The sequence below is a fragment of the Ambystoma mexicanum genome, chromosome 4p, assembly GCF_040938575.1.
Source record: "Ambystoma mexicanum isolate Mex_15411 chromosome 4p, UKY_AmexF1_1, whole genome shotgun sequence".
Taxonomy (NCBI): domain Eukaryota; kingdom Metazoa; phylum Chordata; class Amphibia; order Caudata; family Ambystomatidae; genus Ambystoma; species Ambystoma mexicanum.
In genome coordinates, this window is record NC_090927.1 from 207291161 (window position 1) to 207318657 (window position 27497).

Here is a 27497-nt window from a genome sequence, read left to right on the forward strand (position 1 = left end):
ACATCCAGAGTTGGCAGAATGGAGACATCAGGCAGATAGGAGAAAGAGATCAGGAAGAGATTGGGTGCCACAAGAGAAACCAAATGCTTGCCTGGAGGTAACTAGTGATAGTAGTAAGGAATGAGAGGGCACATATAGCCCATAGCAGGGAGTAGGGATGAACCCCTGATCCCAAGAAGACAAGCCCATGGTGGGAGCGGGGTTATGCTCATGGCGTGGCATCAAGGAGTGTGTGACGGAGTCCCCAGCAGGGAGTATAGGAGGGCTGAGTGACTCCCTGAGTCAGTGGATGGTGGACCGTGGGGCAGACGGAGGCAGATGGTCAACCCTACTTAGCCTCACCCTGAGGTAGGGGACTCTTACTTTCAACAGGAAAGGCTTCCTAGCCATTTTAATCTTAAAGACCGAGCTAAAACTGTTCACGTTGTCTTTTTGAAAAGACATGCCCATGGCAGACCTCCACACACGCAGAAAACAGAGAGATGGAAATAGAGAGAGTGAGATTCTATTAAAATACCAGGGAATGTGGAAGGAGAAGCATCCTGCTGATATATATATAATCTGTTCAGAACTGGGAATTGATTTTGAAGAAGATTTCATTTATTTTACAAAGCTTATATAGCGGTTTTATCCATAGGGCTGGACATAATAAAAGACTGTATACATAATGAAAATGAAGAAAAAAGACCAAAACCAAGTAACAACTCAGCTCACAGCGCAAACCTCAGGTACAGAAATAGGTTAAAGTGACACAGACTGGAGTAAATAGGATTTGAGACGCATCTTGAATTGATTGAGAGAGTGGCAGGAACTCATTTCCAGAGGAAGGGTATTCCACAGACAGGGGGCAAGGAGTTGGAAAGAATGAAAGTGGGAAGCAGCACAAGGAGGGTGAGGAAGAGACCTATGGGGTGATCCAGAGAAATCAGGGAACAAAGATATGGTGAAGCCCAGGGCATGAATTCTGTTAAAGACTAGAAAAAGAAAATGAAACTCAAACCGAAGGTGGATTAGGAACCAGTGAAGATGGATCAGATAAGGTGGAATTCACAAAAACGAGGGCAGGTTGAACCTAATTCTAACAGCAGAGTGGAGGATTGAACTCAGAGTAAGGATAGCATAGTTAGGGAGACCAATATATAATGAACAACAGTAGCTAAGCCAAGAAAAAATGATAGTTGGCAGAAAAAGTTTAGTGGAAGAAAAAGTTAGAAGATGGCAAATCTTAATGTTAAAAAGGTGAAACCATAGGATTGGGCCATGGATGCGATCTGGGGGAGGAGTGAAAAAGAACCACCAAAAAGGAAGCCAACATTAATAGCTTGAGAGCCACTAAGGGGAGCTCAAGAGGAGGAAAACAAATAGTTCAGGGAGAAGGAATATAGGGAAAAGCGGGGAAGAACAATTTTTCCATTTTCTGAGGGTTTAGGCCGCAGAACTGATAGACCACCCAGGATTTCACCCCAGTGAGGCAAGAGGAAAAGCACAGATGAATAAAGTCATCCCAGAAACAGAAGGAAGTCAACATTTGGGAGTCATCAGCGCATACGTATACCTGAAAGCCAAATTCAAGAATAAGTGATGCTAGGAGGGTGGTATAGAGTCAGAAGAGAAGAGGACCGAGTACCAAGCCTTGGGGAACATGAGTGCTCCAGATATACGATTTTAATTTGGGAGTATTTTACTCCCTATTTTTAAACTTTGAGAGTAAATGTGATTTCAAGGGCGTAAACACTTTTTTTCTCCTTTCCAAGAGAATAAAAGGTATGTGACAGGCAATGTGGATTAGATAAGAAAAGGTACAATAGCAGTGTAAAGCTTTTTAACACTTCGCTCACACTGGGATGGTCAGCTTGCTTGAGTAGGAGACGTGCAGGCTTCCTCCACACAAACAGAAAAAGTCAATCATGGCCACCACAATGCAAGCTCTCATCATGTAGAAGGGGGAGTGGATCAGTGCAAGATAAAGCAAGGTGAGAAGATTCTCACACGGAGAACAGATTAGGAATCAGTCTCTGCCGTAGAAGCTCCCCTCACATAATATGTGCAACATATCCTCGAGGAGTGCACACTCCATTCCTAATACAGAAAAGGTATGCCATGTGTAATAAAGTGTCACTCATTGATAAAGTAATAATCTTCCTTTATTAGGATCAAGGCAGAGCAGCTGCAGTACATCCTCCCCCTAAAGTAGTAATAAAATAATGGACGTTAGATCATGCTTTCCTCACTTAGAGCAGAAATGCTGTGATTCTCAACAATGCAAGATGACCACACTTAGAACAGATACATTGTGGGTCACAGCAGTCTAAGTTCCACTTGCATAGAGAAGGAGCTGCATGGGATGGAGCAGTGAAAGCACCCCCACACAGAAGAGGTAAACGACGGGGATCTGCAGAAGGAGTGCCAGCTACACTCCCATTTAACTGGAACATCATAGGCCTCTGCAGTGCAAATTCCTGTCACTAGGAACATGCCCAGCATGTGCCTCACCAATCCAGCAGCGGGGAAAGCACCCACATAGAACAGGATCAGTTAATTGCCTCAGCAGTGCAAGATCCCCAAAGATACAACTAATGTAACGCTGGTAACGACTAGTCAAAATACATAGGCTTACTCGAATCAGAAAAGATCTGCATAGTAGGAGTTCAGTCAACCATAATCAGAAAGAATTCAGCCTTAGAAAAACAAATTATTTCTTTATCAATTCCCATCTAGTTCACTTCCTAAAACACAGTGCAGACTTGGATATTAACATTAATAAGTATATATTTCTTACAGAGCTCTGGCTGTATACATTTATTTTTAAGGCACACAAACCTGGCCAATTACACAGTAAAGTAAACATGAATTGTATTGTGTGTTTTGAGATTCACTAGCAGAATTATCTTCGATAATACCTATTAGTAGCCGGTGGGGGTTGGGGTGTGTGGCAGCCTCTCAGCCAATAAGGAGGCTCGGAACAGGGGCATTACCAGCGGTAACCCCCCTGCTCCGAGCTGCCTCACGACTGGAGTGTGTCATTTTCCCCTGCCGGGGAACGAGGTAAGTGTGGTTCTACCCCTCTCGCCTCCCACCTCCCCCATCCACAGAATTCCCCCCCACCCCCTACCCACACTTACCTTGTTTTCAGTCAATTTTGGGAGTGGACACGCTGGGGACACTTCTGTCCCCAGTGCATCCGCTACTGATCTACGACAGGCCGTTATGGAAAGGAAAAAGGGACTCCATGTAGTCCCTTTTTCCTTTCCATGGCAGCCATTATTTTGTTTACTTTTTTTAATGGGCGTCATGGAAAGAAAGAAGGGACTATGTGTAGTCCCTTCTCCCTTTTCCATGGCAGCCATTTATTTTTGTTTACTTTGTTCAATAGCTGCCATGGGAAGGGAAAACAAACTTCGTTTTCATTTCCCAGGTGGCCATTTTTTCAATTTTTGTTTTCTGTTGCGAAATGAGCATTTCGGAAACAGAAACGACAATGCTTTACCCCGGTCTTACCGGCCGGGGTACTAATAGCAATAAGCCCCCATTTGTGAGGTCATCTTTGATGTTCTGGGTGTTAGTCTTAGCAGTGCACAGTGGTGGTGTGAGTTATGGTTGCATAGCTGGCAAATTTCGGAGGTTTTTCAGTTTTACTTGTAATCATAACGTCCTTTTAACAATGTTTTTTCATTGAATTGCATAGGTTTGTATTAGTACAACTTTACCATAACATCCCTTTTAACAAAGTTTCTTTCAGAGAATTTCATTTTTACCAGTGCATACTATTTTCCTACAGATTACTAATCTCATACTTGCCCCAATATTCCAACATTTTTGTCCAATTTACAAAATGTCACCCTAAAACTCTGCCATTTCCCACCTTCTAGAATAATTTTTAACACTTCTATACTTTTTCCACTGCTTTTGCTTCTGTCGACGTCCGTGAATGTCTGACGTCATTGCACTCGCGCGTAGCATGGTAACGTGTCCATGAACGTGTTTGCACTTCGCGTTCTGGTCCTTGCTTCAAGGATAGTTTGGAACTGCATTTTCTACTGATCTAGGAACTTTCAAGCTCAATATGTACCCTTGCACAGCTCCTACACCAATTCTTACTCATTATTCATTAGCAATCTAGTACAGAGCACATACTTGAAAGAATAGTATAAAAACCGCTATTTATCTTAAAAATGGCATCAGCTACTGCCATCACTCCTCCCCAAGAGCCACCACCACCACCAGCTGGAGGGCCTACACAACAATAAAAGTGCAGTATTTCCAAAGACAATGAAGAGGACCAAGAAGATGAGGGAGAGGAAGTGCCTAACTCTACCACCCAGAGAGAATCATGGGTGTGGCAGTTCTATACCACATTTGGAAATGTACCAAAGGCTAAAGATACAAAAGTGAAATGCACTGAATGCAACTTTGTACTCCGTCGTGGACTACCTGGACATTACTACTACAGGACCACCTCCATGCGCCGCCACACCAAATCGAACTACCGCAATGCTCTCAGAAAGATTGTTCCTTTCTTAGCAAGTAGTAGGCTATCTTCCTCCACCTCATCTCCCTCAACCAATACTGTAAACACACAGCCTACCTCTGTGGGACACAAAATCCCACCAGCTACCTTGCAAGGAATAAAAGAGGCTGTTGATCTATATCTTTGGAAGACAACAGTCCTCTGTAAATACTTCAACACACCACTCTGCAGGGGGAAGCAATTTCGAAGTGCGTTTGAAGCTGTAATCATGGAGCATGAGAAACACTGCTCACTACCTTAGAAGTAACACACACGCACCATCTTCCCCTGTCCACTTGCCCTTCCGTATTAGTGCTTGGTGTCTCTTCCCTCATTTCCCTACTCGCCTTATGTTAACCTCTCCTGCAAACATTTATTTTTAAAACAACAAAAGAAAGGTTCCTTTAGGAACCACCTTTCACAGTTAAAAAATAGAACTAAAAAAAATCATATAGACTCCATCTGCTTTACATTTCCCAGTAAAGTACATAGAATAAATACGTTTTTCCAACATTTCTATTAGCATTTTTTGTTATGCTAATGGGAATAATGTGGCGTTCATTCCCCATTCCAGGGACTGGAACGGGGGATAACGGCCCGGCAGCCCAAGTTATCGGCCCAAGCGAAGAGTGTCTGTGTGCTTCCTGATGCCTGTGGACTCTGGCGTGTCATTAATAAATAAATAACGAGGGCTCTGGACCATATTGCTCCATTGCAGCCCCTGCAATCAGGGATAAAGGCCATTAGCACCCCCGGTTCCCAAAGTGAGAACCCGGGTGCTAAAAATAGATTTTTCTTCCTACAGCAGGAAGCTGGAAAATCCCTTTCCAAGATGCCCACCATGGAAAGGGGAGGCGGGGCTCCGTGCAGAGCCCCTCTTCCCTTTTCATGGCAGCCTGCAGAAAGCGAAGACCGAACCCTACAACCATATCACCACAAGCACATTTATTTTTCCTTTCAAACCTATCCTACTTTCGAATAACTTTACCACATAGCCGGTCCCAGGTGGACATGGCCACTTTAACCCAATTTTTCACCCCTTGCGGTCATGGCCAGTATCCAGATTGTACTGTTCATGACCGTATACCATGACCCAGACAATCTGGCCACTGCCCATGGCCAAAGGCTATACCTCAGTCACCAAAGTTTTATCACTATTTTTTGTACCTACATTATGACACTTGTCAACAAAAAACAAACACGGGCACATTTGCAAAACCACGCTTTAAGGTCCTTGCCAATGCTCCTTACGCGAGGCTGCTTTAAATCCGCCCATGTTTTATTTTTTCAAAAGTGTCAAAATGTATGTACAGACAATAGTCATATATCTTAGCCCTCACTTGACAAAATCCATTCAGTCTTTACACAAACATTGAAGGTTGGGTCTATAGTCTTTCTGAAAACTTTTGTCCACATTCGTCAAACGACAACAAAGTTATAAGCCATCTAAAAATATTGAGATTCCCCTTCTAATTTAGCCCCCCCTTCAGAAAATCCTACCAAACTTTACAAAAACATGTATATCTAGATTTGAAATCATTTGCAAACTTCTGTGCAGATTCGTCAAATGGCACCACATTTATAAGCCTTTGCAATATTTCGGGACACGCCCTCTAAATTTATTCCCTCTTTACAAAACAGCTCCACACTTTCCAAAACCATTCCGAATCAAGTCTAGAATAAAATACAGTTATAAGCCATCCAATAACTGCTTTTCACCAACCCTGTAATGCAGAAATAGGCACAGATGTCCCCGAACATTTAAAGTGTTTACAAACATCACAGGACTGCCGTCGAACATCCAGAGTGTTTGCTGACTTTGGGGGTGAAAACCACCCGTTTTTTGGCTTCTTATGGCCATATCCCATCCTATCCTCATCACCCCCAGGTCCCCAGAGATTGTTTGATAAGTTTGACAAGTGCAATGTTGTGCTTTTTTAATATGTTTTTACTGTGGTATCCGCAAATCAAACATGGCGGGTGTTTCCAAAAATCTGACGCACTTCACGTTTTTCACCATCCAATCAGCCCTCCGATGTCCGCAGACATCACGTCACCCTCCAGGCCAATCGAATTCCCGTCCATAGACCGAACAGGGAAGTGGATATGCGGACCGGACCCAGATATCACTAATTTATTTACCTACTTTTTGATCGTTTTAAAAAAAAACTACTGGACGGATTTACACCAAATTTTAAAAACCATGCTTTCGGGACCAAGCCGCCGCTGCCGCTGCTTCCGCAAATCTGCTGAAAATACGTCCAGAGGTTTGGGCTGTAGGCCTGAGCAGATTTCTTTTCCATTGCGTCTATGGAAAAAAAAAAAGATTTTGGAACCCCGCCTATAACTTTGCCCCCCATTGACTAAAGCTCACCAAACTTGACAAAAAGATTCAGAGCGGGCTATATACTATTTTGCAAAGTTTGGTAAGGATTCGTCCAGAGGGATCGAAGTTATAAGCCGCCCAAAAAATGCTCTTCCTATGAGTTGAGCAACTTAAGAATCTCTACACGGCCAGGCAGTATGATATATATTTAAATATATATATATAGAGACATAAATATATATAAAATGTCATCCTGCATTTGAAATACTGTCAGTGTTTACAGTTACTGTCTGACTCATGATTATAGCCTTAAAGGATTTTAAGCTATTATTTAACTTTCCATAGCGAGGCATGGGTCTGTGTTGGCCCTGTCTGGAGTGGTTGCTGCACAGACGTTTTCCTTCATTTTAAATGTAGAACGCTTTTAGTGGTTACTCCCTTTTGTTGTTACTTAGGTTGTTTAATTTGTAAGTGCATTGCTTTTTTAACCTGGTACATGCCTCCCTCTGCACCCCAGCTTGAGTTTAAGCCTTCGTGTTCAGCTCATGTTAGCCAATGGTAAGCCAAATGGTACTTGAAGGAGACCTTTTGTCTTGGCTCTGTGTAGGGCATTGTGGGAGCTGAGCTGATCGTGGTATGCCACTAATCGCACCCTGCTCCTATTCTCATGGTTTCCCGTACCCTGTTACAAATCCTAGACTCCACTTAATTGCAATTTATCTTGTTACTTTATGTCTTAATGTGACAGACTTAATTTAAATAGTTTGCTAAATAAATGCTTTTATTGTACTAGAGCATGGCTTTCTGTAAATTGTTGTTGTGGGAAAAATGATTAAGACCCATGTTGTGAGACGTAATGCCGAAACACATCGGTCTATTTCGCCATTACAAACTATCTTTTCCATATTTGACATGTTCTTCCAAAATAATCAGCATTAGGGGGAAGGCTTTCTTCCTGGTGCTAGTATGAAATTCCTCCCTCCAAAAGCCCTGCTCAGGTTCAGGTGCTGATTTAACTGGCTAATTAAAGGACAAACGTTGCTTTTCTGATATCTGTGATATGTGATGTAACGGAGATGTGCTCTCGTTTTCTTTTTAGAAAAGCACCACGTCAATGGAAACAGAACTGTTGAGCCATTCCCAGAGGGATCAGAGATGGTGATATTTGGTAAGAAATTAAACTTTATCAAACAAAGAACTAAGAGTGGAAAATCTGTGAGCGCCAAAGCTGTGTTCTCCCAGTAAGAGTTACCCAACTTACCTTAACAAGTACTTATAAGGAAGGCTACTTTTGGATCCAAATGATATTGTAGGTTCATAGTGATAATACCGAATACCAAAATCTCAAAAACCAAAATCTCGAAGACAAAAGGCTGAAAAAAAAAATATCTAATTTTTTTTTTTGACTTTTTTTTTCGAAATGGAGGGGGTTCCCCCCCCAACCCCCCTTTTTTGTTTTTATTTTATTTTAACCATTTTTTTTACTTACCTGACCCCAAAAACGCATATAAATAAATTAATAAATAATTCGATATTTTTTTTTCGAGATTTTGGTTTCGAGATTTTTGGCATTCGGTATTATGTATTCGGCCTTTTGACTGACCACCGATATTGTAACTGCCTAAAGAGAAGCTTCAAGCAACAAGAGCCCAGGCCCACATCTCTATCCTTTGGATCTGAAATGTTTGGTGTAGCGATTTGGGCCCCTATATTGCCCTGTTTATTTAATGCTGTGTGGATGGATCGTCTGAACCCTACCAGTTGCAAATACTCAACACTGGTCCCTGTATCATTGATAAGGGTGGTCAGGTCAACAATCCATGCTGTTGCCGCCCAATGTCACAGTAAGACGCTGTATCCAAAGTGTTTGGGAGATGGCTGCAATACAGAATTTTGATAAGACAAATTATCCTGTATTGACTTTCCAATTTGGGTTTTTGCGAGGGACTAAGCACCATTGAACATGCTCTAAATTTGCTGTTGTAGTCTGTGGAATATAGTGGCAAACTATGGCACAGCACGGAAATTACCTTCCCATTTACAATCTGGGAGATATGACGGGTGCGCTCTTACCACCCCTCTTATTCAATATTTATATTAACATCCTTGATGGTACATTGGGGCACCAATGTTCTTATTATTGTTTGCTGTCGTTATCCCATTTACTTCAAGTAGATGAAGCAGTGTTACTTGCCCACACACAAGGCCCTTCAGTCATTAGTTGATATCCTTGCCTCATTCATTGATTCTGTAGATTTCTCAGTAAATATATCCAATCCGAAGGTGATGGCCGTGGTGCCCAAGAAGCTACCCAATTATACAATAGTCTGTGAATAAGAAAAATGAGGCAGGGTTTACTCTTACACCTACTTGGGTATTTTGTTGTCTCCTACTCGTGGCTGGTTCAATCATATGGATAAGTAAACCATCCGCATGAGCCAGTCCATTGGTGCTCTGTTTCGTTTTGTCAGAAGTACTGCTGAGGCCTTTTTGATGGCTTAAAGGTCTGGCTTTGAGACTGTGGAAATGTGAAGTAACCTCGCCTTGACACGTAGGTATGTGATAAGATAGTATCTTTATTCCATGTTACAGTGCCATCTCTCATTAGGAGAGATTGTGGGTAACGACACCGGTATCCCCACCCGGCAGTAACAGTTCACTCCAACTGTCAACCTTCGAATCAATCCACGCAATCCCGCACTGCACGCTCTCATCCTCACGAGTCCTGCTTCCATTCACGTGCCACACTCACGTAATACATACGTAATACACATTACAACAAAATGTCTGCGTACAAAGCAGGCGTTTGGGGATATAGTAATGTGCAGCCATTATCTACTGCAAAGAAATAATTCTTGCACAGAGTATTGTGCATACCCCAGTGTGCCCCGACTTATTCTATGCCTGTCAGACTTGGGGTTTCCTGTCTGACTATATTAAAACCAGAATAAAAGAGCTGATGGTTGGAAGGTTTAGAATTAATCTTAACCTCCGGCATTGCTCTGGGCAACCCTCAAGACCATCGTTCTTCGCCTGCCAAGCCATTACAAAAGGGGAAAGACCATATGCAAATCAGGCTTCGTCCCACCCTAAAAGGGTCAGTCCAGCCAGAACTGTCCAAGCCCCTCATGATCTGGTACTGTATTTGGACTGACCCAGCAGCTAATTTAACACTGCGGTTATTAAACAACCTAGTCAAAAGTGATGTTGAGCTCAGGATTGACTGGCTAAAACATGTGAACTGAGTTTAATATAGTTACCTTGGAAAAATGGTTCTGGTATCCTCATTTTGTAGTTCTGAATTGGAAGCATATAGAAAGAAACATTACTTCAACTACCAAATACTGTTAAGAGAAGACCTAAAAATGAGAAAATCTATGGTTCACACATATTTATCTATTAACCTAATATTTGGTGCAGAGCCTTATTTAATCTGGATAAGGAACCTATATTCGGAGTCATTGATACCGAAATGTAGGTTTGGCCTGGTCCCTTTAAACGTTTTGACTATCAAAAGGCAAGGTGACGTATACAGTTATGCAGGGATTGATATTAAGATTGGATAAGCAGGAGCTAAACGCAGCTTCTAGTTATCCAGCATTACCCAATGACTAGGAGCTACCACTGAGGAACCAGGAGCTAGTACAGAGCGTTCGGCAAATCTAACTTTCACACAAGATGTAAACATATCACTTTGTTCATTATTTATGACCCGTTATGCCGTAAATGTCGTATAGATGTGTCCTAATGCATATATCCACATAGGTGTGTTTCTTCGGGATCAGTTGGCCGGGGGAGCCAAAAGTAGCTCCTGGTAGCTGTTGGTGCCAATCTAACCAGGCTCTTCTAGGCCACAAGCAGGAGCTAAATAGCTCCCAGCTCCCCTCAGTTTCGAACGCTGAGTTATGTCAAATGCCCCTGTGGACTTGATGTGCCAGAAGAAGCAATGCACTTTGGTGTTCAGCCCAAAATATAATATTCTTAGAAGCAGAACGCTTTTGCCATTCCATTTTTACGAAGATGCATTATAGGTAGTGGAGCCCTGGCCTGAAGGTTTTAGCTATGTATAACAAACCATTAACTTATTGGTCGGAGGAAAAGTATTGGATGAATGATTTTCAAATAAGGACAAATTATTGTATTGCTATGAATTGATGCACTGATGATTTCTATCTGGGACCAAGTTTTGCACACAGTTTTAATCGCTTTTTGTTATTATTGTTTATTTTTTTATAATTGATTGAGTGATACTTTTAAGAATGTGCACTATACATTATGTTTAATCTAACCAGCATACAGAGCACAAACACGACACAGTTTGTGTTCTGAAACTTCATCCACTCATGGAAACCTAGATACTATAGTGACTAATGCTACTAAGAATATGTGTCTTATATTGTGCAGTATCAACAACAGAGTGACGACCGCAGCATTGGGGCGTGCCATCCTCTGGGTACAGTTTTACTGGAATGTCATATGCATTGAAACCATGTGCTTGACACCGCAGGACAAAGCCATCTGGAAGTGACTGGTGTTCAGCAGGGTCTTGGAAGTACTGAAAAACAATAGTTTTCTGGTTTCCCATTGCACTTGTGTTCTATTTTTCTTGTCAATTTAAATTGACGAATGTAGGTAAATACATCTGGGTCTGAATACCTTTCATGCTTGGTTCCCAAGGCAAAGAGGCACAAAGGTCAGTTTTTTGGTACAATAAAGGGCTATCATTAAAGAGTAATCCATTAAGTTGATTTGGATAAACAGAGGGGGTGTTCAGAGCACATAGAGTTTCTAAAATAAATGTAAGAAATAAAGTTTTTGTATTCCATTCTCCTGGTGTGTGTGTGTGTGTGTGTGTGTGTAGTACGAGCAGTTTTATACACTAGACCCAGTCATTAGAAATTGATCTGGTTTTACAGGATACAATTTATCAAGGGAATTGAGTTCCATCATAGTCTCACAATTTTAATTTCTGACTCTGTCATAAATGACCATATCTTCTTGTCTGCTTTAATGGCATGGATCCAAAGGTGCCTAAGTTAACATTTTTAAGTTAATATTTAATTCTCATACAAATATCCAGTGCACAGCAATACAAAAACCAATTGCAATGTATGGATTAATTTAACATGTAATAAAATGATTCACCTTATTCCTCATGACTTTTTTCTTTGTACGTTTGGAGCCCGTTTTCCAAGTGCTGAACTCAATTAGTATAATATGGTACAAACGCCTTGAACCCATTTACATGGATACATAAATACACATCCAAAGTCAAACTATCATAATAACACATCTAAGTAGGAAAGGCGAAAGACAAGAAATACTCTTTCATGCATGTTTGAAATTGTGAGAGACAAATATCTACAGGAAAAGCATTCCACAGTTCCAGAACTAAAAGCTGGAATTATAAATGACCAGCTACACACGGAGGATGCTGGACATGAAGTAAACACAAAAAAGTGAAACCTATCAAGCAAGTAGGTTGATGTAAAGATATAAGTCCACAAGGATAACTAGCAGTGAATACAGTTAAATGCATTACATGAGAAATGAAACTCAACTCAAATCTAAAAGTAATAGGCTTCAACCTGAACAAGCCAAGTCAGATGAAATATGAGAGGTGTGATTCTAATGAAATAAGATCCTAATGGCAGAATGTAAAATGGATTGAAAGGGAAAACAGCATATTTGGGTAGCCCAGCATATGAAGAACAACAGTAACTTAAATGTGATTGTACCAAAGTCAGTAATAACGTTTTAGTTGCAGAGAATCTTAAAAAGTGACGATTCTTAGTAATATTATAAAGTTGAAATGGACAAACGGAGATAGTTAAAAAGGTTTGATTTTGCTAAATGCCAAATGAAATCTAAAACCAACATTATGTGCCCTAGAAGACAATTCTAAATTAACACGGAGAAAAGAAATAAAGCTAGGAGGAACAACAGTTGCAGTGGCTGGGTAAAACATAAACCCTTTTTGGGGGATTTAATTGTAGAAAATGAAGTGACATCCAGGTTTCCACCACTGAAAGACACAAAGACAAGTGTTGATGTTGAGTCTGTAAAAAGCGGACATTTTAAAGAAATGTGTGTGTATCAGCAGTATAAAACTGTCTTTGAAATCCAGAGATGCAAGTGGAATAGGGCACCATGAAAAAAGTAAAGGACGGAGAGGAGAACCTTGTGGTACACCATAAGCCAAAGACCATAAAGAAGAAAGCAACCCTATGCACAAAACTGAAAAAGATTGCGGGGAAAGGTAAGAAGTGAACAAAGAAAGAGCAGTAATGGTGACAGTAGGTTATTAGGCATATGATTATTAGAAAGGTGAATGTGAACAGTTCTTTCTATATAATGTGTAAGGAACTCATGGTGGCAACAGTAAAGACAGACACAAGTGATCAGAGTTCAAGGGTGTTTATTAAACTGTATGCAGGCTGGAAAAATGCCTAGTCTAAACCTAAATCTTAGATGGGAGCAAGCTTCGACCATCAAACAATAATAAGGCAGTTCTTGTGATGTTGTGTCAAATAAAAGGGCCTATACTAAGGGTACAACGTCCTTGCACCGCAGGATGTTTTTTCACAGGGGGGTTTCTACTGCAGATTGTGTGGCAAAAAAAACGTATAACATTTTTAGGGGGGTAAGAAAAATATATATATGGGGTGTGGGTGTTCAAGAATAGCTAAAATAGTAAAGGGGATTGGGGTTTGGGGAGGAACCCCCCCAAAAATAAAAAAATACAATTTGATGAGTTTTTTTCGGTAAAAAATCCACTGTAAAAATTCCTGCAAAAATTATACCACGATGAAATGACATGGAACCATACTAAGAAACCTATTGCCAAATCCTTACTCTAAAACAAAGAAGTGTGGGATAATGTTCAAAAGAAAGAAGGAAGTGTTCACAAAGTATGTGTCAGGATGCGGTAGTTTGATTTCCCTTCCCCTTGTTTTGAGCACGGGACATGGTAGGACTCCGGAGTACAGCACACGCTTGAGGTTTCTCAGCACGAGCCGACAGTTCCGCTCTCAGCGATCAGGGCCTTCGGTGATTAAAACTCTTTTCTACAAAAAGTCTCTTGCCTCTGAGAACCTAATGTGTTGCAAAATAATAAACAAAAGTTCCTTTCTGCTTGTACGTTGGGTGATGCCTTTCACCCCTCGATGCCCTTAGGCTCAGATCCAGATATGTCCTTAATGATATCGGGACCTCCGATAGCTATGTTTTCTTGCTTTCGAGGGCCTGACAGGTTCAAAGTATAAAACAAAGTTTCAACAAAAGTTCTTTTCTAGTTACTCTTTGGGTGATACTCCTCACCCTTAGGTCTCCCTCTTCCGGGTTTAGACCCCTCTCGATATCAGCTTCCCGTCGCCGGGTTCGCTCTGCTTGCTTTCAATAACTTGGTCTGTTACCTTCACGTGTTGGTGGGTGTCGAGTTCACCACGGTTCTCACTCACACGCTTTCTTCTTTGGCATTCACAAATCTTCAGTGATGGCTGTTCACCTCTTGGATCTCCCTCGTTCAGGCTCAGACCCCTTTGGCGTTCACCAATCTTAATGTCTTTTTAACAGTTCACTGTGGACATCCCACTGCCGGGTACACTCTTGTCAACACACTGTATTTCGGGACTTTAGACTTCACCCCCTTTTATCAGCATCTTTCTTTTGGGTTCACTCTTGCCAACTTCTTCAATTGCACATCTTCCCATTCCACTTTTACAATGCAGGATGCACTTCGCTTAGCTTCACAATCATCTGTCGCTCAAAGCCTTTCGACTGTACAGAGGATTTTACAAAACCCCTGTATGACCACGTTGATCCCCTTCTCGCCTTTCCCAAGGCCTTCTGGTCTTGGTAGTTTCAACAATCTGGTAATCGCCCAGCGTTTCTTGAGTGAGCACCCACGTGGTGCTGGACTCCTCTGCTGCTGGTTTTCCCCTTCTTGGTATCAATAGTTCTTTGTATTATCACAGTTCACTTTTGCTCAAAACTGTTTGGTTTCTTATCAGTTCTCCCCTCGACTCACGGGCTGTGATGAACCGCTTGGCTTTTCTTCTCTCTGGAATCAAGGTTGGTACCACAGAGACATAGTTTCTCCCTGGCTTGATTATCAGCGGAGGAGGGCCTTGTGTCCCGTTGACACCTGCTGCAACACACGCTGGCTATTGCTCGCGGTCTTACGATTCCTTCTGCTGAGGTTTCACGTGCCTTGGTTGGAAAGGGCAAGGTCGCTTCTCTCCTTGTCACCCTCTGAGTTCGCGCCGTCTTTCTCCTCCTTTTTAACTGCCGTGCTGAGTTCGCCCTCTCGTTGTGCGGTCTGCCTTTCTTGTACTGTGCTCTTGTACCCCACCTTTTATCCCTGTGGGGAAGGGAAAGGGCCGTCATGTGTGTGTGATTCTGGTCAATTGCCTGACTTTGGCTGATTCTTGTGTTGGGACATGTCAGGTAGATGTTTTTGGTGTTTGTCCATCGTTTTCCGTGGTGTTCGAAAGTTTTAATGTCGGAAAAGGGGATGGGGGTGGTAGGGTTTGTTAAAACAAGAATAACCACAGTTTTTATTGTGACCTGAACAGTAGTTTGTTGTCAATGCAGTATACTGGGGTTTCGGGAAAGAATAGTCAGCAGAACATGAAGAGGAATGACCGGGAGCATTCAGGTAGGATACAGGAAAATAGGGACTTTGGGAGATGTAATTTCCGAATGCAACAGGACTGTCAGATTTGGGCAAGGGAGATGCGATGTGAGGAGGGGAGGCAGGTGTGGTATAGCCCATAAAAGCCTCAGGGACTTGGTCTTCCTCACCTTCTTCTTTGATGTAATACTGCATCTCACCTCAGATATTTCCACCGAGCATAACCTCATGTCTCCCCGTCCAGGTCGTTCTTTCTCGCTCGTCCGCCTCTAGGATTGAGGTCGGAGAGCATCGGTCCTTCCCAGGCCACCTGAATAAGGGATTCTCGAAGTTGTCTCGGGAGAATACCCTCAGGTTGCTCACAATTGCTATAGGAAGATAGTTAACAGAACAATAAACACCAAGATTTATTTTCTTCATAAATGGAATAAGAGTAGCTTGTTTAAAGTCAGATGCAAAACAACCAATTTGCGAAGAGATGTATTTCAAAACCCCATTGGACATTGTACAAGAGAGGGAAATACTAATTTGACAAGCGAAGAAGGCAACGGTTCAGAAGGAGCAGCTGAGGAATTGGACCAGGAAATTAGCAAAATAACAGCAGACTAACTAATAGGCAAAAATGAGAAGCAACAGTTAATAGACTTTCCAGTCGATGAAAAAGAAGAATTAGTATCCTCAATTTTATTAACAAAATAAGATGCAAAATCATTAGAAACTCATGAGGATGGAGGGAAAGGATCATCCGGGGAGCTGAGAGCAGCCTGGGAATTGTAGAAGAAAGAAAATGAGGTGAGGCAGAATGACAGAAGATAAGATCCTGGTGATACTCTGCTTCGACATTGTTTAATGCTAAAGAATAGACTTTATTCAATTCAATATAAATAGAACAGCTGTCCTATTTATCAATTACCCACAGACTTATGTAGTGGTTGTTGTATGGAGTCAAAAGAGATCTAGTAAACCAAGGATAAGAATGTTTAAATTTAGGGGTGAGAGAAGACCTAGGACAATATATATAAAGGAGAGATGGAATAGAGTCATCAATGACTTTATTAAATGCATCTACATCAACTATAGATGAATCTACAAGAGAAGGATGAGAAGAGGACATAAAGAGGACATAGATTCTACTAAATTATTTATTGGAAAATGCTGTATATCTCAATGGAGAAAAGTATAGTTTGAGTGAACACAATTGGTAATACTAGGGGCATCTAGGGAAAAACAAGAAAAAGTTAAACAATGTTAAGTTGAAGAAATGCAAATGGTAGAAACAGACTCAAGGTCAATAAGGTCTGATGATACAAAGATACAGTCTAAAGCGACTCCTTTGTTGTGTGGGAGCAGAGGAAAGCAGAAACAAGTTGCAAGATGAAGTAGGAGTTATTAGTGGCAAACCATCAAAGCTAGACGAGAATTTAGTTAGCGGATTAAAGTCGCCATCAACAACAAGAGTTGTATACAGATTAGAAATAAAACAAAGTAATGAGTCAAATTCTTCACAGAAATGTGTCAGAACCAGGTGGATGATAATGATTTAAATTCCCAGCTGACAAGTAGCTGAGTATTTTGCATACTGATATTCAAAACAGAAGACTGCGGGAAGAGGGGGAATATAAGAGCAGCAATCCAACTGGAATTAAACAACAGTCCAAACCCCCAACCCAAACCAGAAGCCCTTGGACTATGAAGAAAAGAACTTTGGGAAGTATTTAGAGCAGCATTAGCACACGAGTCATAAGGACAAATTCAAGTTTCAGTAAAGCATGACAATTTTCAAATTCAATGACAGAAATAAGGTGATACATAGAATTATTGGAAAACAACAAATAATTCTGTTTTGCTCCTCCTAGATCTTTCCTATGAAACTTTCGGCATGGATGTTATGCCAAGGTTGATGGAGCGGAGTAGAAAGCTGTTGGGAGTACCCCTCTGGAGGCCTAACTACACAGCACAGCATAGCAGCTATTGTAGGAGTGGACGTAGAGACTACACACATGAAACATCGGGACCTAGTTGGTTCACAGCCACTAGTTTTTCCTGGCACCCCACCTGCTGTTTATAATCTCCATCTGCCTTTCTGCCTCTGTGGCCTGGTTTCCTTGGGTTGGTGGGAGAGACAGACATGTCTTGAAGTAGGGCTGGTGTGGTAGAGGGTGTCGGAGGCCCACTGGGTCTAGATGGTGCTGGGGGGGTTGCCCGGAAGAGGGCTGATTGGGGTGGCGTGTTCTAGGTTCTAGGCTCGGGCCACATGCATAAGCCATCTAGCATCCATTCTTTGAGATAACTGTTGGTCCAGTCATGACCACTATCGCCCGTTATTGTCCATTACTGATAACGTTATAGCGTTACTGCTGCTCATTGACTAACTGGCTGAGTGCACTGCCTTTTTGCGTTGTATCCCTTCTAAGAATGGACACAGAGCTTCCCAGAAATTCCAGCTATAAACGTTACTACATGGCACCTATCACTGCCCAACAATAGTCCTGTGGCAGGATGGGACAGAGGGGGGAGGCATCCATAAAAGCTAAGGCAGCGTCAAAAGCAAAAACAAACCCTAGGGTTCTGGGAGGTCGTAAAAAACAGGCCGTGCCACCAGCTGGGGACCCCAGGCAACCATATAATAAATGGGCCCTCTGAAGCCAGAAAACTGTAACCACAGATAGTATGGATAAAGGGGATGATGAGCCAGATAAATGCTTTATTGATCAAGTGGATCAGGTAAAGCGAGCACATAAAAGGGGGGAGAAGGATACCCTTGTAGCACGGACTGGTCAAACTTTTAATCAAACCTCAAATTTTCAACGATTGGCATCACTGCACTGCATACACAATGACCTGCAATTGCTCATCAACAAGTCAGGGGACTTGCAGTCTCAAGGGCAGATCTACGCTCCGGATTTAGTGTTGACGGGCATCTAAGCCCCAGAGTTCGTTGGGGAAGACAAGTTGAACACTAAATCAATAAATAATAAAGACCAAGGCCAGGGCCTGGGAGGAATGTACAACCTGGCCTCACCCCAGGCCCTGATACAGGCTCCCCCGCAAATATCAGATAGATCAATCCTGAAAGCTCCTCAGAGATTGATTGATTGAATGTATGCAGAAAACTGCCTTAACCTATGGGAGCACCATGACCATGTGGCACAGAGGGGATATTAACGAACCCAGACTACTCCTCCTGACGAAACCAAAGTTCCCTCATATCCCGCTCATGAACAATATTATTGTAGACCTCATGAGCGACAATGGATCAACGGGACCAGAATTAATTCACCCTGCATGAAGGTCACGGAAAGAGGAGAGGAGGCATGAAGCAGAGGATCTATGTCCATCGAAGAGCCGGCGATCTTGCACCAAACTGGGGGAAGCATACAGTCTGATATAGACAACAAACCTACATCACCATGGCTTTTTGATAACATTGAGGGAATGGTCCAAGCAGAGGCGTTGCTAGGGGGTGGCTAAGGGGGCTATAGCCCCTGATCTTTTGGTTGTAGCCCCAGATAGAATCTCAGGAGCTACAGCCAAAAGGCTAGCTAGCCCCCAGTCCCGACAGTTCAGACATCAGCGTAGCCCCGGGTTATTTCCAGACCTAGCAACACCCCTGGGTCCAAGGCGAGATGTGGCATTCAATGTTATGATTGGCAGCTGCTATGGTTGAGTTAAACCACATGCTGTGCGGATTAAAAGAGGAGTCCAAGCTATACAGACAGTGCCTCCTCAAGGCGCCTCAGTTGCTGACCTGTTTCATTTCTACCACAACTGGCATAACATGACAAGATGTAAAGTCCATCCCAATCAGCCCGAATCTGCCCAGGAGTGTAAATACTACAACACAGGGAGGTTTTTCAAAGCTACCCCAACAGACAGGAAGTACTAATGGAACAAGCAGAGGGTGCTGACACTTCCTGCTGTAATCAAGTGGAGAGGCAGGCAGAAAGAGACCTAAAGGTTCACAAGTCAAACAATCGACACCTACACAACTTGCAAGACATGTGCTATGACCGGCAGTGAACAGAGGGGTGGAGAAGGAGGGATTTACCCTAAAAGACACCCTATCGAACGAGAGTACACAGCCACAGGAACAGCAACCGACCAGTGTTACACATGTGAGTGATAGAGGGGAAGCAGGACTGAGACATAAGGCCCACGCTCGTTCTGGTGTACCAAGGAGCACAAAGAAGGAAAGCACACAGGTTTGCAGCCCACTTTGGGACTGGAGGAATTTAACCTCATTATAACTTTTAAGGGTCGAACACATGGGAATAAGAACTCCTACAAACATGCTGTAATAGCAGCGATCCAAGAAACAGTGGGTTTCTTGGATGTCGCCTTCAAAAACATTACTGCAGTGCAGGTTTTGTTTTGCAGGGGTTGCAATATACGTTTTTGCTTTAGCAACCCCCACTTTCGTGAATGCTTATTAAAATTCAGAGAAGTGCTGGTGGGGGTGGGGTGGTTTGAGGTATTTTGAGATGTGAAAGCGGGGCAGTGTCATATTCACTACACTTGGTTTGATTATATTACTCCGGAACCGGCCACAACTAAAGATGTGACTGAGAGTAAAAGGAACCCATGTCCGAAAGCAGCTGCCCACCCAGTCCACAGTATATCTCTGATAAATCAATCATACTAAGGGTGAAATAGACAAGTATGGCGGGTCGGAAGAAGGACGCGGACACTCTGAAGACATTTCCAGTCTGTGTTTATTAAAGAATAAGAATGATGACTATCTTTCCCTATGACTACAGGGTGTTCCCGAACTGCTTTACTAACTAAGGTGTTTGTCAGTCGTCAGAATGTCCAAAAGGAACAAATCTGCTATTCAAAACTAGCACTAACTAACCCTACCACTATTCTAAACCAACTAAGGTCCAGAGAATGACACCCTTCTCCTGATGATTGCTTCTTACAGTGGTCTTCTTTATTTCTCTTGTTAATGTTCTTTCTCTTGTTCATATGCAATTTTTATATCATCTCTCTTTACTTTCTTGATGAGTTTGCTTAGTTCTATCAAGATAATTTTGGCTTTTCTCTCCTCTTTAGAGATGTCTTTCTTTAACCTTTGTCGAGCCCTTGGATCCAGGTTAATGGGCTTTTACTAACCTTGGAAAGTATATTTCCCTGTGGGGGTCTTTCTCTCTGGACACTTATAGTTAAGTTCTTTCCACCCAGCCATTACCTACTCTGTGTAGTACTAAATTAGAAAAAAAAAAAAGTTTGAAAGATTAAAATTTAAAAATAATAGTTTGAAGATCAAAATTAAAATATTTAGAAAACGTTTTTTTTAATAAACACCCAAAATGTCCTGAAGGAAGTTTAATGTATTTACTTTATTTGCTTAAGTTCTTATAAACTGTGCATAATAAATACATTGGGGGTCATTCCAAGGTGGGCGGTAAGGGATACCGGGCACCGGTAAGGAGAAAGGTGCCAGTAATCCCTTACCGCCCTACTACGAGGTCCCTTAGCGGGTCCCACCAGTAACGGCTGGATGGGACCCGTTAAGTGACCAGAGCGCAAATAACGGGCTTGCCATTCGCGAGCCTGTTATTTGCGCCCTCCCCATTCCCATTGAGCCTTATGGGGGCTCAAATGGGAATGGGGAATGGCATTTTCAATGGGGACTTACTGGTCCCGCAAAGGTCGGACTACACCGGTAAGTCCCCATTGAACTATACTGGTGCCGGACCCGTTATTGGTGGCAGTCATGGCGCAAATACCTCGGAATGAGGGCCATTGCTTTTAAGCTCTAGAAGATGGGGTGAAGACCGGTAAGGCTTGCCTTGGTTGGTCGTTGCTGGAGAAAACTGTGGGGGAGGGGTGAGGAACAACATTTTAATATTAAAAGGATGCCCTTTTGTGAATAAAGGGCAGAAGGACATATGATAATGGGGAAAGTAAGAGGATGGGTCAGCAGGCTGACAAGGCGCACATCTGGGGTTCATCCAGTTAACTACAAGTTCAGGGAACAGGAATTACATGATGCCAGGGAGGGACACTCTGCAAGAATAACATCCGTAAACGCAATGGATCAAGAACAATTTACAAAATGGTGTATTATTAAAATTACATTCGTGGGCGTTCATTTCAAACTCTGATGCTTCAAACTGTTCGTTTTCAAACTAAAGACCAACGCCTGAACATCTGTTCCCAGTCATGATGATGTGGCAGTAAGGCTGGATCTCATTGGACGGAATCAAGCAAAAAGAACCACCCTCCGAGAGTGGGATAGAGCCTATCATGTATTTGAAGTAAGGCAAACGGTTGAATGTTAACCAAGAGCCCCCATTGTAATGTAATAAAGAGGTCTTGTGTGGTCTCCACAAATTGAGGATGCAGTGGACATTTTGGGTGTTTGACCAGGTATGGGCAACACATAGGCAGTCACTGTATTCAAATGCCATATTTCTCCAGGCCTTTTTTCAGACATGATTAAGTAAGACAATGGTCCAGTTAGAGTGGCATTAGAAAACAGCACCCGATGCACGCGGACCTTGCAGTGAACGCCAATAGGGGGTGGGGGAGTAGGGCTTGCCGGAGAGGGAAAGGGAGTTCTTTTAAGTAGATCAGAGACGCTTGAAGTGAGAGGCGGTGTCACAGAGAGCGATGCAGTGAGGATGGCCAGTGTAGGAAAGATAGGGACATGAAAGGGCATGAGAGTGGAGAGTCAGTTACAATGAGAAAAAAAGAGAGACACCACATGACAGGTGGCATCAGAAATTTTCCAAGGAACAGAGAGACTGAGATAGAAAGACATAGGGGGCAGGCTCAATTCACAAATGACAGCCATGAGAGAGACACAAAAGAGACTGAGATCCATATTGAGGAAGGCTGAAAATAGAGACATTACGACTGTTCAGTGAGAGACTGTCGCAGCCCAAGTTGTGTGTGTTCTGTAATGAAGCAGGTATCATTGGGTTATGCGTGGTTCTCCGGCCTGGGGTCTACTTTGCAGTTTGCACGAGTAGTGAACGAGGGGGACGAGGTCTAGAACCTGTCTAGCTCCAGTGCTGGGCCATGGGGCATTTCTGTATGAGTAGTGTGGTGTGTTGTGCTGTGGCACTGTCTGGTTTAGAGTGGCAAGAGCTTAGGCAGGGTACATGTCTTCAAAGAAGGCACTGTTGGGCCCAGCATTGCCCCTATGCCGCTTGGATGCCGCACCCACTTGGTTTAACTGCACAGCGAAACACATGCACCTATAAATGGACCACCAATCCAAAGATGTTTCTCTCTGCGTATCTTTAGACTGCTCCTCCTCCCCGTAAGCGCAGTGCTCATTCCAAGGTGAAGCCTGGCCATGTAGTGTTCTGGGAGCAGTCAAGCATGTTATTGCTCCAAGCATAGCAAAGGCTCCCGGGAACTACAGGTCTGTCTCTGGCCAGGCTTGCGGGCAGCTGCTCACAGCGGTGCTGATGAAAGTTATTTTTCTGTGAGGTTTGCTCTTGGGTCAGGTTCCAATGTCCCTCAGTTGTCCACCCCGCCCCCCATTTCTCTGTGATGCCTCCTGCCCTCCACTAATCCAGTTGCACTGTGCACCAGCTTCCCAGTACAGAACTGCATTCTGGGTTCTAGTTGCTGTCCCCAGGAGGATTTGTGTTTATTTTCTCTTTTACCTCGTGGATAGTCCTCTTTTTATGTTTAATCCTTCATCTGTTCATGCTCTAGCATTCTTGCAGTGATTTTAGGGAAGCCGAGGGGGCTTCAGGAAAGGGACTCCATTTCTCTTCACTGATGAGGAGAACATTGGAAGTAGAGTCCTTGTAAGACCTGCTATCCACAGATGGCTGCACATCGCAAGGCATGTTGGCCAAGACCGAGTGGCTGGCAGGTTTGCCATGGTTACTCAGACCACTGAATTAGTAAATGTCCACAATATGACACCTGAGGGGATTGTTAAATCCTTGTTGGGTTAACTGTAAGCGCACGAGATGCGATAGAAGAGATTTGTGCAGTGGTGTAACACACACCTTGGGGGGGGGGCCCATGCTATTCAAGATGAGGGCCCGCTCCAAGCTCCTCAATCATGCTTGGCCCACTCCACACTCTGGGCCAGCCTGGACCACCATGTATGTGCAATGCCCTGGGGGATCATGCGGCTCCAGCGGCACCCACACACTGCACTAGGTGACACATCTAAGTATGTTTTTTTAACCAAAGCTCAAATCTTTCACTGAGCGTAGAAACAAGGGGGCAGTGTTTAGCCACTGGCACCCAAATGGACCAGTTACCAGTAGCAGCTGGTGAATTTTTAAATTGGAAGGGTTTAAATATTTGCCACAAATATTCAAGAGCATCCGAGCATAGCTAGGGAGCCCGAACCAATGACGGGGAGTTTGGGGGGAGGCGAGGTTCTCCACCCGATCGCTTTAATTTATTGGTGGCTTAAAATAGTGCATTTGACAGCAGAGTTTCTGTGAAAACTGGGTAAAAAGCCAGACAGTTTGCAATCGGTTTTGTAGGGTAACTCATGAAAAAAAAAAATAGGTGCAAGTCACCAACAGTGGTCAGCACATTTTCATGATGCCTGTCCCCGCAATATACACTAGTATAAAACCATGTGCATGCTGGATTTACCCATACATTTCCTTGCTGACTACCAATTGATGACAGTATTCCAATATATGAACATACTCATGTTTGCTTTGCGCATAAGGCAGGGATGATATCTAAGAAAACATGTCCAAGCAGGCTCTGCCAATGTATTCGAGAACCCCTACATAAGAATATTCTCCTTTTGGCTTTGCCATTAAAAAGTCCATGTAACAATAAGAAAACATCTTGAAACTGGGTGCATGTAGGCCAGTTGATAACACTTATCTTGGTTAATTTTTCATGGCAGCCCAGTAAAAAATGTCATCCTACAATAATAAACAGATAAACTAGCTGCACCAAAATGCCAGTCTAGCCACGTGAAAACACTTATTATGCTTGCTTCATCATAGGTGCATGGTAACAAATGCCATGCCACAGTAAGACATTGCTAGGCTGGCTGCACTAAAATGTCTGGCTAGCTAGATACTTTGGTGGGTCAGAAGAAGGACAAGGACTCATGTCTTCCATTTTGGAATATTTGTTTATTAAAGGAAAGTGCAAAACTCCTTTCCCCTTCAACATTTCTGTCTGTTTTCTTCTTCTCCCCCTCTCTCTCTCACTCGCTAATGCTCTCTTTCTAGTCCCCTCTCTCCCTGCCACACCTGTGCTCTCTTGCATTGCAACTCTTTTTCTAGCCCGCCACCATTCTCTCCTCTCTCCAACTATCCTTTTTCATCACCCCATTTTTACTCTTCATCCTTTCTCTTTCCTTTCAATTCCGTCTCACTCCCTCTCTTTCCCACTCTCTCTCTCACCCGCACTTTTTTCTCTCCCTCTGTCACAATTGTTTCCACTAACGTAGTCCCCCACCCTGTCTAACTCTCTTCCCTTTTTCTGTCCATTTGTCTTTTCCTCTCACACCTTATTTCTTCCCCTTTTCTCCCTCTGCATCCTTCCTCTCTCTCCCCCTGACTTCTCTCACTCTCTCCTGATGCCTCTTCTTCCTTCGCTTCCACTCACCCACTTCTCTTCCCCTCTTTTTCTCTCCCTAATTTCTCTTGCTCTCGCCTGATCGCCTCTTCCTCCTACACTTCAACTCCCCCTCTCCCTTTCTCTCCCTCCTCTCGCTCTCTCCTGATCTTCCTCCTCCCTCACTTCCACTCACCCCCTCTCTCTCCTGTTGCTCTCTCCTGATCTCCCTCTTCATCCCTCAGTATCACTCACCTACTTCTCTTCCACCCTCTCTCCCCCTGAGTTCTCTCACTCTCTCCTGATCACTCTCCTCCTTCCTCACTTCCACTCACCCTCTCTCTTTCTTTTCTCCCACTATCTCCGGATCTCCCTATTCCTCCCTCACTTCCACTCACCAACTCTCTCGTCCCCTCTCTTTGACTTCTCTCGCTCTCTCCTGACCTCCTTCCTTCCCCCTCGCTTCCACTCACCTCTCTCTCTCTTTCTCTCTCTACTCTCGCTGTCTCATGATCTCCCGCCTCCTTCCTCACTCCCACTCACCCTCTCTCTCTATTTCTCTCTCTCTCCTCTCGCTCTCTCCTGATTTCCATCCTCTTCCCTCGCTTCCACTCTCCCACTCTCTCTCTCTCCTCTCGCTCTCTCCTGATTTCCATCCTCTTCCCTCGCTTCCACTCTCCCTCTCTCTCTCTCTCCCCTCTCGCTCTCTTCTTACCTCCCTCCTCCTCCCTCGCTTCCACTCCCCCCCTCTCTCTCTCTCCCTCCGCTCTCTTCTGACCTCCTTCCTCCCTCGCTTCCACTCTCCTACTCTCTCTCTCCTCTCGCTCTCTCCTGACCTCCCTACTCCTCCTCCCTCGCTTCCACTCCCGCTCTCTCTCTCTCCCTCCCCTCTCGCTCTCTTCTGACCTCCCTCCTCCCTCGCTTCCACTCCCTCTCGCTCCCCTCTCGTTCTCTTCTGACCTCCCTCCTCCTCCCTTGCTTTCACTCTCCCACTCTCCCTCCCCTCTCGCTCTCTCCTGACCTCCCTCCTCCTCCCTCGCTTCCACTCCCTCTCTCTCTCTCTCTCCCTCCCCTCTCGCTCTCTTCTGACCTCCCTCCTCCTCCCTTGCTTCCACTCCCCCTCTTTCTCTCCCTCCCCTCGCTCTCTTCTGACCTCCCTCCTCCTCCTTCGCTTCCACTCCCCCTCTTTCTCTCCCTCCCTCTCGCTCTCTTGTGACCTCCCTCCTCCTCCCTCGCTTCCACTCCCACTCTCTCTCTCTCCCTCCCCTCTCGCTCTCTTCTGACCTCCCTCCTCCTCCCACGCTTCCACTCCCCCTCTCTCTCTCTCCCTCCCCTCTCGCTCTCTCCTGACCTCCCTCCTACTCCCTCGTTTCCACTCCCCCTCTATTCCTCCCCTCTCGCTCTCTTCTGACCTCCCTCCTCCTCCCTCGCTTCCACTCCCCCTCTCTCTCTCTCCCTCCCCTCTCGCTCTCTCCTGATCTCCCTCCTCTTCCCTCGCTTCCGCTCTCCCTCTCTCTCTCCCTCCCCTCTCGCTCTCTTCTGACCTCCCTCCTCCCTCGCTTCCACTCCCCCCCTCTCTCTCTCCTCTCTCGCTCTCTTCTGACCTCCTTCCTCCCTCGCTTCCACTCTCCCACTCTCACTCCCCTCTTGCTCTCTCCTGACCTCCCTCCTCCTCCCTCACTTCCACTCCCCTTCTCTCTCTCTCCCTCCCCTCTCGCTCTCTTCTGACCTCCCTCCTCCTCCCTCGCTTCCACTCTCCCACTCTCCCTCCCCTCTCGCTCTCTCCTGACCTCCCTCCTCCTCCCTCGCTTCCACTCCCCCCCTCTCTCTCCCCTCTCGCTCTCTTCTGACCTCCCTCCTCTCCCTCGCTTCCACTCTCCCACTCTCCTTCCCCTATCGCTCTCTCCTGACCTCCCTCCTCCTCCCTCGCTTCCACTCCCCCTCTCTCTCTCCCTCCCCTCTCGCTCTCTCCTGACCTCCCTCCTCCTACCTCACTTCCACTCCCCCTCTCTCTCTCGCTCCCTCCCCTCTCGCTCTCTTCCGACCGCCCTCCTCCTCCCTCGCTTCCACTCCCCCTCTTTCTCTCCCTCCCCTCGCTCTCTTCTGACCTCCCTCCTCCTCCTTCGCTTCCACTCCCCCTCTTTCTCTCCCTCCCCTCTCGCTCTCTTCTGACCTCCCTCCTCCTCCCTCGCTTCCACTCCCCCCTCTCTCTCTCCCTCCCCTCTCGCTCTCTTCTGACCTCCCTCCTCCTCCCTCGCTTCCACTCCCCCTCTCTCTCTCTCTCCCTCCCTCCCCTCTGACCTCCCTCCTCCCTCGCTTCCACTCCCCCTCTCTCTCTCTCTCCCTCCCTCCCCTCTCACTCTCTCCTGACCTCCCTCCTCCTTCGCTTCCACTCCCCCCCTCTCTCTCTCCCTCCCCTCTTGCTCTCTCCTGACCTCCCTCCTCCTCCCTCGCTTCCACTCCCCCTCTCTCTCTCTCCCTCCCCTCTCGCTCTCTTCTGACCTCCCTCCTCCTCCTCC

At 44.6% G+C, this 27497-nt stretch overlaps 1 protein-coding gene across 6 annotated transcripts in view; it reads left to right on the top strand.

Annotated features, from left to right (window-relative positions):
• Positions 1–27497, top strand: part of MSRA (methionine sulfoxide reductase A) — a 1385155-nt gene that overhangs the window by 416966 nt on the left and 940692 nt on the right. For all 6 annotated transcript variants that reach the window (XM_069605714.1, XM_069605717.1, XM_069605715.1 and 3 more), the window contains exon 2: positions 7933–8001. In XM_069605714.1, the coding sequence (XP_069461815.1) occupies positions 7933–8001 (69 nt within the window). The remainder of the gene's footprint in view (positions 1–7932; positions 8002–27497) is intronic.